General features: G+C 51.1%; 2 protein-coding genes across 4 annotated transcripts in view; one reads left to right on the plus strand and one right to left on the minus strand.

Moving 5' to 3' along the window:
- LOC122382133 (protein fem-1 homolog B-like) overlaps positions 1 to 5,439 on the plus strand; it is a 70,110-nt gene extending 64,671 nt beyond the window's left edge. For all 3 annotated transcript variants that reach the window (XM_043367078.1, XM_043367080.1, XM_043367079.1), the window contains exons 5-9: positions 132 to 275; positions 447 to 559; positions 3,150 to 3,254; positions 3,602 to 3,825; positions 4,081 to 5,439. In XM_043367078.1, coding sequence (XP_043223013.1) covers positions 132 to 275; positions 447 to 559; positions 3,150 to 3,254; positions 3,602 to 3,825; positions 4,081 to 4,286 — 792 coding nt within the window. In that variant the 3' untranslated portion in view covers positions 4,287 to 5,439. The remainder of the gene's footprint in view (positions 1 to 131; positions 276 to 446; positions 560 to 3,149; positions 3,255 to 3,601; positions 3,826 to 4,080) is intronic.
- Positions 5,440 to 6,121: 682 nt separating this feature from the next.
- LOC122382137 (retinal homeobox protein Rx-like) lies at positions 6,122 to 17,459 on the minus strand. Its single transcript, XM_043367082.1, has 5 exons — positions 16,602 to 17,459; positions 16,223 to 16,322; positions 15,805 to 15,949; positions 8,000 to 8,096; positions 6,122 to 6,768 (listed from the first exon to the last, which is right to left on the minus strand). The coding sequence occupies exons 1-5, from the start codon at positions 16,684 to 16,686 to the stop codon at positions 6,533 to 6,535; spliced, it is 663 nt and encodes a 220-aa protein (XP_043223017.1). The 5' UTR covers positions 16,687 to 17,459; the 3' UTR covers positions 6,122 to 6,532.
- Between the last annotated feature and the right edge of the window lie 1,134 nt (positions 17,460 to 18,593).

The following is an 18,593-nucleotide window of genomic DNA, read 5'->3' on the forward strand; positions in this document are numbered from 1 at the left end:
TGGTGTATTTTATCAACGTGTGAATGTGAAGGCTGTTTTCGAAATCGTGTTTCTTGTTTTGGACATTTTTCGTCGTTCTTAGGTATTTGTGTTGCACGTGTTTTCCTAACCCCGTGTTTGTGTTGTTGCAGGTGTTCTCTCAAATGGTGTTTGTGGGCGTGTCGTTTTCGTTCAGCTGTCTGGTGCAGGTGCTGGCCTCCTGTGTCCAAGAGATCGAGTTGAATCTCAGCAAGATCGCCAGTCCCGGACCCAAGGATGATCCCGCCGCGCTGCAGGTGGGTCCCGATAGATCATCAAGGCTTCAGCTTTGTTTGCCTGGTCTCACGTTACTTAGTTTGTGCTCAAACAGCTCTCATTTAATTGCTCTAGAATTCCGGACTCTTAATCGTCTTAAGTGTCGTTTCGTTTCTGCCCCTCACGGTCTGCCGTCTCCCCCATATTCTCAGGACGAGCTGGAGGGCAACATGACCACGGTGTTGTACATGCTGATGATTGCCAACCGGCTGCTGCCGTCCGCCACCGCCGACCAGGAGCTGGACGTGTGCCGAGCAGGATACAGGTCAGTCTGCGCTGGGACAGGGAATCAGAATGACCCTGGCGGTTGAAACTCCCTGAAATCTATAAAAAAAAAAACAGGTGCCGCTGACAGTGCTTGGCGAGCCAAATCAGGTCTTTGACGGTAACCGAAGGTTTGTTGTCAATAGTTAAAACACTATTCTTTAGAATTGTGTTTTTCTATTGAAAAACAAATCTGAGTTCCCTGACAATTTGGCAAAAGCTGCCTGAGATCAGTACAACTTGATGCTCTAGAAAACGGCTGCTCCAAAAATTCTGATTTTTTTCAGGATTTCTAGTGGGCCAGGTGATCTACGTTCTGGTATGGGTCTCCCCTCCGCGGACCATCTGGTGCACGTGTGTTAAGCCAATGGGCAAAATGAAAAAATGCGTTCCACGGCAGATTGCTCGAAAACGATCCAAACGACCCCCCATTTTCTTCCATGCGGATCAACCACCATTCGGTGCACTACCCATGGGTATGTCGCAAAGTGGCCGGAAAAGTCCAGAACCACGTGCCACGTGCCTTTGAAAATGACCCTGCACACCGGAAATTGGGACTTTTGGTCATTTCGGCGCACCCATGATGCATAGTATGGCGTGGGTGACCAAACAATGGGTGTCATCCGGTCGGCAACTGTTTAAAGGGACAGTATCACCATTTTGATGAAATTTGACATTGCATAGGCCCCACCTTTCTGGTCCTTGAACTGAAGACCGATCCTCGAAGCTCCACACCGTTATCCCGCTATCGCCGCTCAAAGTACGAAAGGTGTACCACACTTTGAATCGTGCTTCACTATCTTCACTGTTTAAATGTTTGCGCCGTTTTGAATTGACCGCCAGTAATAAAACTTTTACCCTGGTCATTTCATCAAATTTTATAAAGCCAAAACGTTTTTCGCACTTATTCATCACCGTTAAATTCATTAAATAGTCGTAGGCAATTTCCGCTGTTTCCTTCGGATTCTAGCGGCTCAACAAAGGAATTCCTCCAGCTTGAATCACAATCTCCCTCCAATGTATGACGTTTATCACGTGATTGTCACGTGATATTTTCTCCCATTGTCAATTGTCACGTCCAATTGTCACTCCCTCCAATTTTCACGTTATATTTTTATAGGCAATACCTAAGGCTACCTCTCCCTAAGGACAACTCAATCAGAAGAACGACCGCGTAAGCGTAGCGTCAATAATGTATTATCTGCGCCAGTTCTGTAGTAATTTTGCATGCTTCCAACCTGGCGGCCATGCTTGTATAGTGGTGGTTCGCTCATGAAAATGAATCATGAAAATGAAATGTGGTTGCAATATTTTTCACCGAGTTCGGTCCTCAAACTATGTTTTTCTGATTCAGAAAAATAAAAATGCTAGTAAAAAAAAATCAGCTCCATACATGGATTTTTTTTTCGATGATACTGTCCCTTGGTGTCGTCCAGTGGGTCAAAGTGGTAGTTTCAAACTTTTGGGATCCACCATTCTGGGGATTCTTTTTGACAATATACTTACGTTTCTTGGCGCAATGTTCATTCCACCCAGCCGGTCGTCAATGCGTTAGGTGACCCAAATGACGATTGACCTGAAGGAAGTTGGGGGCGAGGAACACGCACGTGCCATCCGTTTTTTACTCGGGCGCTTTCATCTAGGAGATTTTTGCAGATATCTTTTTGATTTGCGAAAATGACCAACCTAACGGTATGCCAGTCGTTGATAAATTATCTTGCTGCGGCCGGGCGCTTATTTGCGGTGTTTGCGTTTGGCGGCTGGCGGGCGACTTTTAGTCGTTTTCGGTTAGCAGTTAGCGTCGGTGCGGTGCGGGCGGTTTTATTTTTTTCGGCGTTTCGGCGTTTTTTTTTTGTGTGGTTTGCGGCGGTCGGGCGATTTTTTTCGCCGTTTGCGTTGGCGTTTCGGGCGTGCGTTTAGCACGTTTTGCGGTGTTTACGTTTTGCGGCGGGCGGGCGTTTTGTGTTTTTTTTTGCGGTGTTTGTCTTTGGCGGCGGGTGGGCGGGCGGTTGATGCGGGCGGTTTTCTTTTTTTTTGCGTCGTTTGCGGTGTTTAATTTGTTTGCGGTTGGCGGCCGCTTTTTCGTTTTTTGCGGTGTTTGCTTTTGGCGGCGGGCGGGCGATTTTTAGGCGTTTTCGGTTGGCGGTTAGCGGGCGTGCGATGCGGGCGATTTTATTGTTTTGCGGCGTTTTTTTTATTTGCGGTTTGCGGCGGGCGGGCGTTTGTTTATTTTTTGCGACCTTTGCGTTGGCGTTTCGGGCGTGCGTTTTGCGCGTTTTGCGGTGTTTGCGTTTTGCGGCGGGCGGGCGTTTTTCACAATTCAAAGTCCAAACCTTCGGGCCACAGTGCTCCTCGAAAAGCGCTGCCCTCGAGTATTTGACTTTCATCTCAGCGAGAACTTGTGTTGCCTATTTTATCGATTGTGTCCCATGGTGGCTCATTGTGTTCATGTGTTGTGACCAGATGTGACCGCAGGCTGTGTCAGATGGGCCAGGTGACACGGCGCGGTCGTAGCGTGCCTGTGACCTATTGTGACCCGGTGTGACCTGTTGTGACCCGTTGTGACCTGTTGTGACCCGATCTGGCCGCAGGCTGTGTCAGATGGGCCAGGTGACGCGGCGCGGTCGCAGCCTGCTCCACATGGCCACGTTTGCTGATACGCCGGTGGACGACTTCCACACCAGCAACATCTGCAAGTGAGTTACCACCGGCTGCCCGCTCGGTGGTGGCAACGGTACCGCGGGATGGATCGGGGAGATGAATCTCGCTGAATTGGCTAATACCACGGTGTGAAAGTTTCACAATGACTGTTAGAAACACTGAACATTTCGTCTATCAGGAACATTGTATGTTTTATCCATCCCTGATACAACTTTCCCATCACATACGAATGTGTGCTACTTATTTCTTCCTCCATTTTTTTTCACATGGTCCAGTTTCCTCCAGCGGTCTTTCGTCAGCGTTTTCCTCCTGCTTGTCTTCCCTCCGACGCCGCCACCGTTCTAGCCGCCCCTCTGACCACCCCGTCCCCCTGCCTGACCAGGTTCCCGTGCGCGGCCACTGCGCGTCTGCTGATCCGGTGTGGCGCCGACGTCAACTGCCGGGACGCCGACGGTAACACGCCGCTCCACCTGATTGTCGGCTACCAGAAGCCCATCAGCGACTTCCTCACACTGCACAGCATCATCGTGGCGCTGGTGGAGGCCGGAGCGCACATCGACGCCTGCAACGTGTCGGGGCGGACTCCGTTCGAGTCGGCCACCACCGGTCAGTTGGTGGCCGGGGGAGGGTTAGGGGACAAGAGGTGGTGCGTGGCTGCCCGGAGCTAGAACGGGATCAAATAGACTACTGGCCTGTTAGGTGGAGCTTTGTAATTGTGGGACCTTGCCAGTACATTTGCATGCGCTTTTTTTAATTATCTGCCGTTATTTCTGTAATAGTAGAAAGTGAATCATCTAGCTGGTCTCGGTCTACCATCAGTTTTGTCTCCTATAACTGAGTTTTTCTGCGTCTATCCGGCAGGTGTCGCTGAGATCATCCTGCGCACCCAGTCGAAGCTGTCACTCAAGTGTCTGGCTGCCCGCGTGGTGGCGCGCCACCGTATCCCTTACACCGGCTGCGTGCCGCGCGACCTCGAGTCGTTCATTGAACTGCACGGACCGGCCGGGCACGCGGACCGCGTGGACGGCGGCCGCGGCGGCCGCGACAGCCAGCTCAAAACCATCTGAGTCGGGAGAGGGGGCTGAAGTTATATTATACGGACAGGCAGCTGAAACCCATCTGAGGCAGGACAGCCAGCTCAAAATCATATGGGTGCCGGAAAGTCGGCTGAAGCTAGGTATCTACGGGACAGGCAGGCTGCAAAGCAGTGTACGAGGCCGCCCGTCCACCGGCCGACGAACACAGAGTGATGTATTGCGGCCAGAGTCCTAGCTTTTCGGCTGGCTGGCGAGGGCTGATGCATTTTGACAGCTATAAGGGTCCCAGATTCAAGCCTGGCTGGCGAGGCTGTCACAAGGTTCCAGCTTTCCAGCTGGCTGGTGAGGCTGACGGTCACAGGGTATCAGCGTCACTTGCTTGCGGTCGAATGATCTGATGGGGTATTGGTTTCGCTCGGTACACAGGTGAGGCCCGGACTCGGGGCGAGATAAAGCCACTGGCAGTCGCCGCGAGTGGGACGAACCCTGTGCCCTGTGGGTGCTCTCTGATGGATGGGTGTGTGTATCACCCGGGTAAACAATAGTTCCGTGATCGACCTCTGCTCTCCGGGAGCTGTGGCCGGCCGTTTTGTTTTTATGCGCTGCCACCCATGACATATTGCCGGCGCAGGCGTTGTGTTTAGTGTTTATCAGCCATGACAGATGCCGGTGTGGGTTGGAGGCGGTCGGCCGGCGCCGCCGTTTGTGATATATGCGCCACGGTTGGCTCTCAGCTGGTAACTGTCGCCGAGAGACGTGCTAGGTTTTACTGCGAGCTTCTGCGCGGGTTGTGTGTGGCTGGTTTCGGTCGGTCTGGCCGTGCGGTCAGTGTGCTGCGGGTTGTGCCGAGTCGGGTGGAAGTGCCACCAGTCCGAGGACAGCTCCGTTCTCCGATGGATCGTCTCTGTGCTCAGTTCAGGCTGGGAGCGCCGTGTACCGCCGGATGTAGACCGGTGAGACGGTGACTGAGGATTGTTGTTGTTAACGCCGTCCAGTGAGGTCGGTAATGGAGGAATGTTGGTGCACGGAGACGCTTTGCCGCCGACCCTGGGGTGGGCGATGCGAGGTACGGGCTGCTGCGTGCCCCCGGCGGGCAGGGCCTACCCGGCCGGCGGCTGCTCGGAGTATGCAAACTGGTTGTGTTCCTGAACTATCTGATGAATATAAGACAGCTATCGATTTATCTGAGTGCGCTACCCCTGCTATGTGCGAAATATTTGATTATCTGATTGCCTCATGCCTCATCACTGTTTAAAAAACATTCGTATTGCTCACATTTGCTGCCCACCTCTCCTACAAATATCGTTTGCAACCGGACGGGTTTTTCTCTAGCCACTAAATGAATTCTAATGTTCCACTTATTACGATAGTGAAAGTCCTCATTGCCTCGCATTGTATCACGAAAGTTTGTACATGTTAACTTCTTAAGCATTCGTGATGACCCCAAGGTTTAATGAATCATCACTAGCGGCACTAATTTAGAGCAGTCCTCGTGTAATTCGCACGCGCTATTAGCTTGCACCCTCGGTCGTTAGCCGCATTAGCGGGATCCAATGAGAGCAGCGCCCATTTGTTCTTTCCCACGACTCCCTGGTCCACCAGCGCCGTCGGTTGTTACGGAAAAAGTCTTAATGAAGCCTGTGACCGGCGGTATACCACACTCGTCGGACCCCTCGAACAGGCGCAAACCGTGTCGGTGCTGTGTGGGACACTGAAACGCATGACGCAAAAAACAACGTAATATTTAAAATCACATTTTCTCCAAATTACGCGTTTCTTATTGCAAGCTCGTAAACTAAATGATGAAATAATAGCTTCGCGATATGCCATTAGGTGCATCAGCATTTAACAAAGAAAACAGAGAATAAACGAGGCAACACCTATATCAATACGTTTCGAACCTTTGAGACATCAGAATTGCACAACTTCGCAACCGGACAGCGAATTGAATGAAGAGCGGGAACTGGTGCGGTTTTGGCCGACTCTTCCTGACGGATGCGGGCCGCGGGGTAATACTGTGTGTAATGTGTAGGACAATAATGCATGGCCAGAGGGAGAACATTCATAGCCATAGACGTGCGCGCTACTATGCCGACAAAAACCGCTCATAGACACCTCAGACCACTCACTGATGGTGCCTTCACACACCTCAGACCGCCCACTGACACCGTCTATAGTCACCTCAGACCGCCCACTGACACCGCCTAGAGTCACCTCAGACCGCCCACTGACACCGTCTATAGTCACCTCAGACCGCCCACTGACACCGCCTAGAGTCACCTCAGACCGCTCGGCTCTGCGCGGGTCGGTGTCGCGCGGACGCTGTTATCTCCCATAAGGAGCATCCTCTGACCGTCCTGGAGCTGGTCCGGGACAGGCAGCAGGCCGGCTGGGACGGTGGGCGGCGGCACGGGACGCCTCAGCAGCAGTGAGGGCAGCAGCAGGGCCGTCGGCCGGCTGAGCACCCGACCCAGCCCGGCGGCCATCACCAACGCAGACCACGGCGACGCGGCTGGAACGGCCGAGTGGAACGGTCACGGACCGACACAGCATAACTGATACGGCCATATCGTAACTGCTACCTGCTTCATCGACACACAATGGATAGCATAGCCACAAGACACGGGCAACGGGACAAGCGTACCCCTCTAAAACGTTCGATATGTGATGGCCCATTTTGTAAGGTCTGCGATCATTTTACCTATATGTATGTATTGTCTTGTCTTGACCTTGCTGGCGCCGAGTCTCTGGCATGCCATGCCTGCCCAATAACGCTGTGTCTCTAAAATATCACGCCTGGATGATGTTGTGCCGCAGCGTCGGGTAATTCCTATTACTTACCACAGATGCCGCTCTACAAAACGCCTGAGAGATGCTGCGCCGCAGTACTCTGTAGTTCCTATTCCTGACCACAGATGTCTCTCTACGAAGCGCCTGAATGATGCTGTGCCGCATTACCCCGTAGTTCTTATTCCTGACCATAGATGTCTCTCTACATAGCGCCTGAATGATGCTGTGCCGCGTCGCCCAGTAGTTCTCATTCCTGACCATAGATGTCTCTCTACGTAGCGCCTGAATGATGCTGTGCCGCATCACCCAGTAGTTCTCATTCCTGATCCTGACCATAGATGTCTCTCTACGTAGCGCCTGAATGATGCTGTGCCGCAGTGCCTAGTAGGGGGTATCTAATGGCTACTCTTCCTCATATGAATATTTGGTAATCCTACCTAATATGCACCGCAATGCGTGATCGTGAAATGTAATGCAATTAATGCTGAACTGCTGAATGATGCGAGTCTTTCTTGAAAGTGCCGCAACACAGGGACATTGAGCGAATAAGTCTTTCCATTCTTCTGACTAGTAGTACTTCGAACACAATGCATGAAGGCCGAAAGACTGTGATGTTAGCTAGTATACATTCCATTTTTTTCAAGTCACACCCAAGATAGACAGCCCGCATCCCCAAATAATCTGTTCATGCGTGGTAACAGACAATTCATGCGTTGTGGTTCTTGCGTTAACCTATCGACCAATATCATTGTAGATAAGATCGACCGCCCCAATTCACGTTTATATGGGTTGAGTATACTTGCGGAGCGTCTGTTGACGATGTCCCATACGCACACTGCAATACCTACACATTGCACAATGCACAAATGTTGGTGGTTGATAATGTAATAGGCAGGACAAGTGAACACAAACTGGGCACATTGGACCAACGAGAAACCATGCCGCATACTCACTCGAGATGAAGCTCTTGTCCGAAATCCTTTCGCAATTGTTTTGTTCGGTGTACTTCTCATGTTTTCTCCACTTCGCCCTTCTATTTTGAAACCATACCTATTGGCGAAAAACAGTAAGGAATATTTCACTTTCATTTCGATCGTGGATCAGGGTACAGAAAAGGAAACAATCGGCATAAAAGAGCACTTTCTGCAACTCGTCGAAAAAGTTAACATTTTGCTGAACAAAACGTTGGTAAATTGTAGGTAAAGTGGGTTCGAACGGCATGACTCGAATGGCATTGACGGCATGACTCAATATAAACATATTTTCAATTGACTGCGACTTACGAGTAGTGTGACGGACAAGTGACTGGGAGTCATGATGCAGGAGGAGCAGATGAATGTATTGTAACAGGCACTATCTATGTGACAGGGCCTTCAATATGCTTGATACTCAACTCAATAGCCATAAAGCATTGGGGATTGTGATGAGCACGACCATATATCGTCACCGGTCACAGGCGGTGGGCCTCCCGGCCACCTTCCGCGCGGTGGGGGGGGGGGGGCATTTTTTTTGCCCCCCCCCCCCCGTATCTCCGAAACTACTGGACGGATCCGGAAAGTTCAAACAGCGTTCGATAGCCCAGTCAAATTTGTCGAAGGAAACCAAATTTCATTGACCTCGGGGTCACCGATGACGTGACCGGTCAGGTCAAAGATAAAATGTTTCAATGTTCACGGGGCTTCTAGGGAAAGCGCTATAACACCGAGTAAAACGCATTTTGTCGAAAATCAGCGATAGGGCGTCAGTTGTCTAGTACATATGTTGCTATTAGAGGTCACTGGTCATACCAGGTCAGGTCACAGGTCAGGTCACCAAAGGTCACCAAGGGTCACCACATGAACCCAACTTTACTAAGGTTGTGCGATGCATGTTTTATGGCCAGTTTTTCATTTCCAACTCAATGGTGTTGGTTATAAGACCATCAGGTACGGTTTAGGTCACTTTCTGGTGGAGGTCAGGTCAAGGTCAGGTCAAAAAAGGTAAAATTTCAAAGTTGATATTTTGCATAAAATGGGTATTGATTCGATGCAGCTCGTCACGGCGAGTCTAATGGTGGTCTTTGCTTTGCGCTACGAGGTCTAGAATTGCAAAAAATTGAGTTTGAAAATTTGACGTCATCAATTTTGAACATTTTTTTTCGCTATAACTTAGCCAAAAAAAGAGGTATCGATCTCAAATTTGGTATGTAGATGGAAGGCGATAGGGACTATCACATATATTCCGGTTTTTTCGAAATTCAAAAAACTTTATGGATTTTTCGGCTATTATATTCAATTTTATTTTATTTTTTGGGGTCAAAATCCAAAAATTTCAAAAATCCGAGATAGCAGTTTTGTAGCCCTTTAAATTCTACACCTTTTATGTCTGAAACATTTTTCTGTTTCTCTAAAGCTGTAGGCCTGACAGCTCATCTCGCGAAACCTTTTTTGGGTCGAAAATGGCAGAAATGACGTCACTCTGACGTCATTAGCGTCCAACCTATCATAGCCTTTGAAAAAATTGGTCACATGTGCAATAGCTATTCACGGGAGGGTACTGAAAGTTTGGTGACGATCGGCGCAGCGGTTCTCGAGATATATCGAAAAAACTAAAGGGGGGGGGGCAAAAAAATGCCCCCCCCCCCCCACCGCCTGGAAGGTTAATGTTTCGGTGTTCAGATTAACATTTCAGGGTGTTGGCAAGACGACTAGGGCACAGGTAAATGACGAAATATATAAGTACCGCCAATGTTGAACGAACCACATCACTAGCATTCGTTCAAATGGTTTCGAGTGTTTCCAAAGAATTTAGTCTTAGTCACTGAATCTGAATCAAACGTTTATCGTGCTAGGGAGACTCGACTTCGCCTTCTGAGCGTCTCGACAACTATGCAGCCAGTCGTCTCCGATTTTATCGAGTCGCCGCGCTTCACTGGATATCAATTGGACTGGCAAATGGCTTAGGTCTGCCGCTTTTTAGGCAATTTGAAGCAATTTAAACCTTTTCAGTGTTTTCCACTTAGAAAATCTCACAATACAACTGATTTGGTCGAATTAGTCGTCTTTTGAGCTCCTGCGACAGCGGGCGGCATAAAGACGGACCAATCGCCGGCGCCGGGACCCAGGACGCCGCTCGGCGGTAACCGGCGATGAATGAGGCCGCTAATTGGACCTCTCATTTTAAATCGATCAATATTGAGCGAAAGGGAGCATAATAAAAAGCAGAGAAGGGCAGGAACTTCGAAGCATATTGACAATGGAATAGCGAGCTATTCTAAAAATCAATCTGGAGGGATTTGCAGCATCAAATATTTACCGTATTTTTGAAGCGACGTTTGCTTTACACTGATAAGGTAGGACAGCGCCACCAATTATAACAAGGTGAAGTGGCTACAAAGCATCAAGCCATCGTGGTTATCATTCGCGGCATTTCCGTTCACAGACAAAGCATTCTCAAGCAAACACAATCGACGGGTGGCGCGATAGGCGGGGTTGATAGTCGGCACGCGTGTCATGTATTGACAATTCATGCTGGATGACCCGAGTGCACTAGCCGGTTCACTCGGCAGTTTACAGCAAATGCGGCAAATGTCATGACACAATACAAATGACACAAAGCATTCTTTTTAATGAGTTAGCTCCAATGGGATGATAGACATTCGGAAAACCTGTCTGCACTCCAGATACACCTCCAATAAAGCAATTAACAGTTTACAGTAGGTACAGGTCTCGCGGGTTTTAGCGGTAGGTTTTGCACCTAGAAAATTTAGTGTACTTCAGGCTATATCTTTGTCGTCTTAAGCTTTTAAGTGTTGAAGATGCGATCGACTTGTTGGGTAACAAGCCGGCCATGATCGTGTAAAATGGCTTCATCGTAGATCGATTAGTTTCTAAGATATAACCCGAAATGTAAAAGTGCAAAACCTACCGCTTAATCTCGCGAGACCTGTACGTACTTATCACATACATATCTCATGAGTCATGTTCCATGAAAATGTTCCTATGGATAAGATCCAGACAAGCTACGGGGCATGGGTCACTGTCCTGAAACCCAAGGTCTAGCAGTCATTTCCCTTAGGCGGCCCAAACTGTGACAAACATGGTAGGTATAACTCTATTCGTTGTAGTTTCTCATACCAATGCACATCTAATTTTGTCGGCATAATAAAACCAAATCTAGGTTATTGTACCGCTGAATGAAATGGGCTTCCCGCTCCTTTGGATGAGGATTTCAGTCCTGATTTTCTGCCGGTTCGCTCTGTGAATCCCGATCTCGCTGCTCATGATTTTCATGAAGCGCTTCGTTCCACTCTAGATCTAGCTCGTCATGCTCCTGCTGATGCCGCTCCACTATTTTCCACAACCCGAGCGCGTGTCTGAACCCCTGACTCGGTATCATCTGCTCCCGCCGACTGGGGAGCGGCTCCTCGCCGACTGGAGTCTGCTGCAGCGACTGTGAGTCATACACATTCACCCAGAGACGATGGTCCTGCAACTCGTCCTCGCCATGTTCGTCATGGTCGTGAGCTGCTTGTGCTTCCCTCAGTTCCAGCGTCTGCCGACTGGCCAGCTCGGTAACCTTCAGCAGGTAACTCTCAAAGCGCTGCTCCTCCTCGTCGTGGTCCGGCTCCAGACTCTGCTCCCGACTCTGGTGGCTCTGTGTCTGGTTTTCAGCGGCCGTGCCCAGCACATGCTGCCGCAGCCGCCATCTACCCACCGAACCTCTTACGGCGGCCCGCAACTGCCTCTCAAACCGGTCACCGGAGAGCAGGTGGCGGATGCGAAGCTGCCACACGTGGATCGTTATCAGCGCACTGTCCTCGTCCATACCGGGCAGATGCTTGACGAGGTGTGGAACCAAGTGATCAGCGTAATCAAGCATTTCTTCAAGGTGCTGACGGTGCTCGTTGCATGTTGGCAGAGGCTTACAGTGCACCAGAGTCATTTCTCGGTCGCTTTCCTCTAACCACGCCTTCCTTTCCGGCATGATCTCGGTGAGAAACTGCACCACGAGCTCCGGCTGCAGCAGCAGCTCGGCGCGGCCCCGCGGCGAGTCCAGCTCGGCGGTCAGGCCCGCCTGCGGCCGCTCCTCTGGGGGCACGCTCAGCTGGCGGTGGCACCAGGCGGCCGCCACTGACGGATCTCCCGTGAGGTAGCGCATATCTCGGTCTATGAGGGTGGCCATCAGCGGCGCGGCGTCCCAGGTGTACCGCTCCCCGTCGACGGCCGTGAGCCGCACCGCGCACACGACGTCATCGGGAGCCACCATCAGGGCCTGGAGCAGGTAGCACTGCTGGTGGTACGCCCCCGTGCGACAGCGGTAATACCACTGGAGGAGCTGGTGCTCCGACGCTAGAAGCAGAGGCGGTACGCAACGTTCCGCCCAGGACTGCCAGTTGGGTAGCGTCGTTCTTTTGGTCAAACCGTCCATAACAGCCCGGCAGATCAGCACTCTTGTCAGGACTAGGCGCAGTCGCCGCGGCGGGAGAGGCCTCCAGACTGAGCCCTCCTCGAATAGCAGACGCACTTCGTAAAACTCGTCCGCACACCAGGCCATCAGCAGAGCGGTGGTCCGTCGTTTCATTGCAGCGATGGTCTTGAGCATGTCCTTCCTCTCTTCAATGGTGACGAGGGACAGCAGGTCGATGTCATGCCAGAAGAAGCAGGGCAGACTACCGGCGGCGATGTGCTGTTGCAGCCAGTCGAGGATCGTGGCCACGCCGTCCACCACACCCGTCCAGCTGTCGGCGGGGCGGTCCTGCGCCAGCCACAGCATCGCTGTCTTGATGTAGTAGGATTTCAGCGATGGGCTCGCCCCACCTTCCTTCATGTAGCTTTTCATTCTCTTCACGGACTTAACAACGGCTCGCTGTGTGGCCGTCAGCTGGTGAATGGCGACCACTTCGGCTCGGGAGAAGGAGAGGCGCCACTCGTACAGCTCTGTGGCGCTGCCCTCCCGGCCGGTGGGCACCATGTGCACGCCAAACTGGCAGAGCTCCTGACGCGCCGCCGCAGAGGGGAACCCGTGCACTCGGCGGCGCGAGAGGAACGCCTCCCTCCCCGGCCACACGGGCAGTCTCAGACACGGAACGTGGTCCTTTCCGCCGTGATTGTCTTCTGGCCGTTGCGTGTTGACGGCCGGTCCAGGTGTGCTGATGGTGCTGTCAGGTCTCATGGCGCGACAGAACTCGAACATCAGTCGGCGCACCTGCTGGGCGGGGAGCGCCAGCAGCGTCGACTCGTGCTCGCACTCAGTCGTGCGGGCCCAGTGCAGCGTGACAAAGGCCGGACTGTCGGTGGGCCGGGCCCACAGCTGCGGCGCGTCCTGCGCACTGATGCAGTCCGGCTCCTCGCCCGGCCGCGCCAGCGGTCTGTCCATCCATCGGAAATCGCCTACCAGCTCAAACATGAGATCATAATCGGACAAGCTCGGCACATCCTGAAATATATCGGCCAGTCCCTCGGCGCTGCTGCCCGACCGTCCGACGTGCCGCACGCGGAGCGGGGTGGCCGGTGTGCAGCGGGGACACCTGTCCGCCGACTCCAGGACCGCGGCGCTCCTAGTGGCCTGCAGGGCGGCCAACAGAGGTTGCTCAGTGAGCCGCACATGCGCGTCACGCACCGCAAACTGGGCGATCTCGGCCACTTTGGCGGCCGGGTGCCCCGTCACCAGTTCGTTGGCGATACTCAGAGAGTCGATGGCCAGACGAGCGCCGACGCCGCACTTGACTAACAGACGGTGCACCGTCCACTGGCGGGCCACGCGCCTCCGCGCGCGCCGCAGCCACTCCATGCCGCCGAGTACAGAACTTCCACGGTCCCAGCCGCGGCCCGCAGCGCGCCGACACCATAACCGCACTGTCGGCTGGCTGAGGCGAGCCGACGCCCGGCTGGCCGACTACCCGGCTTCTGTCCGACCGACTGTCTCGACGTTCACTCTCAGCTTGTTTATCTTGTGAGCGATCTCAATTCTCAGGGGCGACACCCTTATCACGTCAAGATATGGAGGGAGACAATAACGATTGCTGTTTGTCTGGAGGAGCGTATCAATAATCCTCTGATACATTCAGTCCACAGGCTTCCTTTGTCGAGCCGACACTTCAAATACGGACGGCTCCCGCTGTCAGAGGCTGTACAGTGACACCGCACCGGGCGCGTGACTCATTGTTTGGGGGTTCACAGTTCCGGCAGCCGCCGGGAGCCGGGAGGTTCGCGACCTTGACCACAGCCACCAGCATGCTTCCAGATAACCGCGTCACTTTTCGGAATTTATTAGTAGGACTGGGCTGTAATGACTAATTTTGGGGATAGGAACCAAAGCAATTCTTGCCATGCAACGTCTAATGCTAAAATACCGAAACTATGGGTAGGATTCGAACTGTATAAAACAACACCCGTGTTTTCAGGTTTTCAACCGTTCAATGGTAGGAAGCAAATAATAATAATAATAATAATAATAATAATAATAATAATAATAATAATAATAATAATAATAATAATAATAATAACAATAATAATACCTTTAAAACAAGCACAACAATCCCCACAATACGCACCCGCTTGGTGAGAAGCGCGAAGAGGGCTAGGTAGACTGTCGGGTTCGGGGGATTAGGAAATGTGTACATAATTCAAGAGAATGAGAGTAGGAGGAAAATATAAATAGTGTTTAATCCTCGCCGGACCTATTGGTTTTCTACATACGCGCCGGCCGAGGGGGGGGGGAGGGGAGGGTACGACCTCCCCCCCTCTCGCCGTTTCGCCCCTGGTGGAGCTAGCGCGTCGAGGAAAAAACAAGTGTGTGCGCCGTTACGAGACGCAGAGATTGATATCCGATTTTAAGGTCCTAGGTCAGCCGGTGACCTCTGAGGTCAGGTCAAGTGCCCCAAGGTACGGTTCCGTTTTTGGTGAATAACTTCGCAAAAAACGGCCGCAGAGCCGCGATGAAGCGTCGAATAATATACTTTTTCTTTGGATGCGCTCAGCTTAGGGTGTTGACCTCGGGTCACGGTCAGGTCAGCGCTCCCAGGTCACGAAATTGGTTGAAGAAGGTCATGTCGCATATTATTCGATTCGGCAGATCTTCCTGAGTCCATTGGTGGCTTTCCCGACTCGCTAGCTCAATTTGATCGGGAGTTATTGATGAAAAACTAATATGACCCTAATGACGTCATAACTTACCTCACGCAAGGTCAACATTGCAAAAGTAACGCATCGAACCTTGCAAGGAACACATGAAATCACGATTCTGTGTGTTTGAGATAGCTGGAGGTCGTTCCCGGCGCCAAAATAGCAGTTTTCATTTTCCCCATTGACTTATAATGGTGAGGTCACGAAAATGACGACCTGACCTCATATGACCTTAAGGAAAAATTCGAGAGATACAAGTTGTGAGACTCCTAATGGATACTGGGTCCTGCAAGTTTCATTTTACTGTGAAAGCTCCTCTGGCAGTGAGGGCGTTGCGAAGTTGCGACATCTGAAGATCGTGCAGAGGTTCACTTATGACGTCATAGGTCAGTGACCTGACCTGATCCGAAAATGCGGTTGGTGTCAGAAGATCCGGCTTGATGGGGGGCGGCACCCGCTCCCCCCCCCCTCGGCCGGCGAGGGTTAATTAAAAACCATAATGAAATGAGAATAGAGAAATGAAGAATTAATCTTAAAATTGATTTTGAACGAATTTGCAGATCATTTCCAATGAGTCAGTGTTTTGACCTGTGCCGTGCATGCAGTCTCTTACTGTGGTATGAGCTCAGCCCAGTGTGGTCTGTCATACATACCTGAACTCTGGCCTCGGTCAGCTGCAGTCTGCCGGCCACCTCTTCCCGAGTCAACACGTCCGGATACTGGCACTTCTCGAAGGTTCGCTCCAGCGCGTGCAGCTGGTACGTGGTGAACGTGGTACGCGAGCGCCGAGACTTTCGCCTGGCGACGGGAACGAGATAAGATTAATTTGGCAGATGGATATCTACATGTGCCCCATGCGGTAAAAGCACAGGACGTTGCAAGAAGGTTTTCATCATATGCTTTGAGCATGAGTAATAAGCATAGTCCTAATAATTATAAGTCCATTAAAAAAATCGAAACAGGTGCATCTCCACTACTTAGACTGAAGGAGCATCGGTAACGGATATTTACCAATTTTAGCACATACGAGTAGCCATGTACATTTAGCCTTCGAACACCAAACAAACTTACTCGTGTTTTTCGGGTCGCTCAGTGTTCGCGTTTTCTGGAGAGTCGTCCTCGACCACGAGCGATTCCGAACCGTATGAAGCTGGCTGATCCTCGTCATCCCCTGAAAAAACGAAAACATTCCTGTCCCCGCCACTGTCCAATACAAGAACTGAACAAGGCGCTTAGGTGCCGCGAACAGTCGTGGCAGGCCGTGACGCACACAGGATTGTTTCGCTGTAGGACCTAACGTAGATTTCAGATAAAATTCACACAAACGCATTGAGTGAATTATGAGTTTAAGTCCTGCCCTAAACAATCATTTCGCATGGGGCCTGGGGGTTATATTTCTCAGGCCACAGATGGCCGTAGCAGGGTGATCATTGATGGGCAGAGGGCTAACCTGCAGGATGGTGCCGAGGCTGACGATCCTGTCCCAGGATCCGGTCAATGCTGTGCGCCGTCGGAGGTACCTGTTGTCGAGACATTGTCCCCGCCTGTGACACACCGCAGGGTGCCTGCGACCCACAGCCGACCCGCCAGAATCCGGAGAACAGAGGTGCCCTAAACGTAAACAGTGATCCATTTACAAGCTACGAGAGCTGTCAAAGACCGATCTGTCGCCCCTCCTCCAGCACCGACCGCCGTCAGCCAATCGGAGGCGACTTACAACTGCCGTCGACCAATCACAGCGCTGTAGTGATGCGGAGGCGGGGCCTCAGGTCAAGAGGGAAGTGTTAGCTTGGTTGGTAGACGGACTTTCGTTATCACAAGGTTATCAGCAAACCCCGAACCAAGTGCCAAATCTGCTGATCCGTAGCTTGCCTCTATTGCTCAGCTTCCCGACAGGACCGGTTTTGGCCTGACTTCGACCATAGGTCAGCCTCAGCACTAAGGTAAATTTTTCCCGGGCAAAAAGTAGATGAATCATTTGATGACGATGGACGCAACAAACACAATATTGACAAAAACAAAACCAGTCCTTCACCTCTGCGCATTAAACCCGACCTTGGATGTGCCCAGAATTAGATCCTAAAATTGGGTATAAATCGTTGTCTCGATTTTTGGCGAACACGCCCATTTTCGCGAAGCTCGAGCTCAATTAGGGACGAAAAGTAGAGTGAATAGTTATACCTTGATCCTCCCCAACCCCTTGGTCTGTAAATTAAAAAAAAAATATAGGTCCTAAAAATGCGACCTCGAACGACCTCGACAATGAACACCGCAAAGAAAGACTATACCTATAAAAAACTATCACAGGTCAGGCGACTGGCAACTGACACTGAATGCTGATGCACGATTTCACTTCGATATTGTATTTCTATGAATGGAGCGCCCGATTGAGGGCCAGAAGGCAGCCGTGTTTTATTCCGCCGTCGGTGGCGGCCTGTAGGGGACATTGTCAGTAGAGAGTGTCGCCGGCCAGCGGCCCATAGGTAGGTGGCGCTGGCGGCGGCCGCGAAGGACAGCTCGCCGTCATCAGTCGGGCGCTGGCTAGTACACTACCTACGCAGCGTGAGACCCAGAAACGACGAGATAAAAATGCAAATATATAATTCGATTTCCAATCACAAGTCAACAACAACCAGCATACAAGCGTAGGGGAGAGTGGGGCACATTCGTGCATGGGGCACATTCGTTTTCAGCAGTTTATGGGAACACGAGTGACTGCACGAGCTCAAGGTAAATTATGGAAATATGTCTATCATTGCCGCCCTTCGTTCACCGTAGAAGACAACACTGTACCTGCTGTCATGCTTGATAAAAACGCAAATTTGTAATATTCGTGAGCTTTCCAAACTTTTCTCATATCATCCATTTTCGTGATCCTGACTCGGAAATGTGGTTCAGCTTTTCAAAATTGGGGGTGAAGAAGCTCACTCTATTCACGGAACTGCTGCAAACTTGTTTGTTGAAAAAGTGTCATTTTTTCAAAAAGAAATTTTGAAATATATTACTAATAACGTTGTGGGGCAGGTTCGTGTACGCACTGCCTGGGGGCACATTCGTGCATATTTTTTTTAGTTTTGCGATTTATGACTTTATCTGTAGTAGGTTTCTCTAATGACGCTCGCCTGACTCAGTCTCGACTGCTTGCGACGTCGTGACGAGCAATTCACGCGAACTTGGCGAGGTCACGGAGGCCGGCAGTTGGCACATTCTTGTTGGCCAGCCCATTCTGTCTACATATGTTGTGCAATGCATTCTTGTCGAAAGGAATCGAGTAAAATGACCCCCTGCCAATTTCCTTTGGTAAATTTCTGGTAATGCCCGGTAATTTCTCGAACTTTGCAGGGTGAACGGAAGTGCCCCACCTCTTGAACGAATGTGCCCCATAGGTGGGGCAGTTTCGTGCAAATGTTCAGAGTTATTAAAAGTCATTTTTTCTAATGGA

This window comes from Amphibalanus amphitrite, unplaced genomic scaffold (genome assembly GCF_019059575.1).
Source record: "Amphibalanus amphitrite isolate SeventyFive unplaced genomic scaffold, NRLGWU_Aamphi_draft 000134F_arrow, whole genome shotgun sequence".
Classification (NCBI taxonomy): Eukaryota; Metazoa; Arthropoda; class Thecostraca; order Balanomorpha; family Balanidae; genus Amphibalanus; species Amphibalanus amphitrite.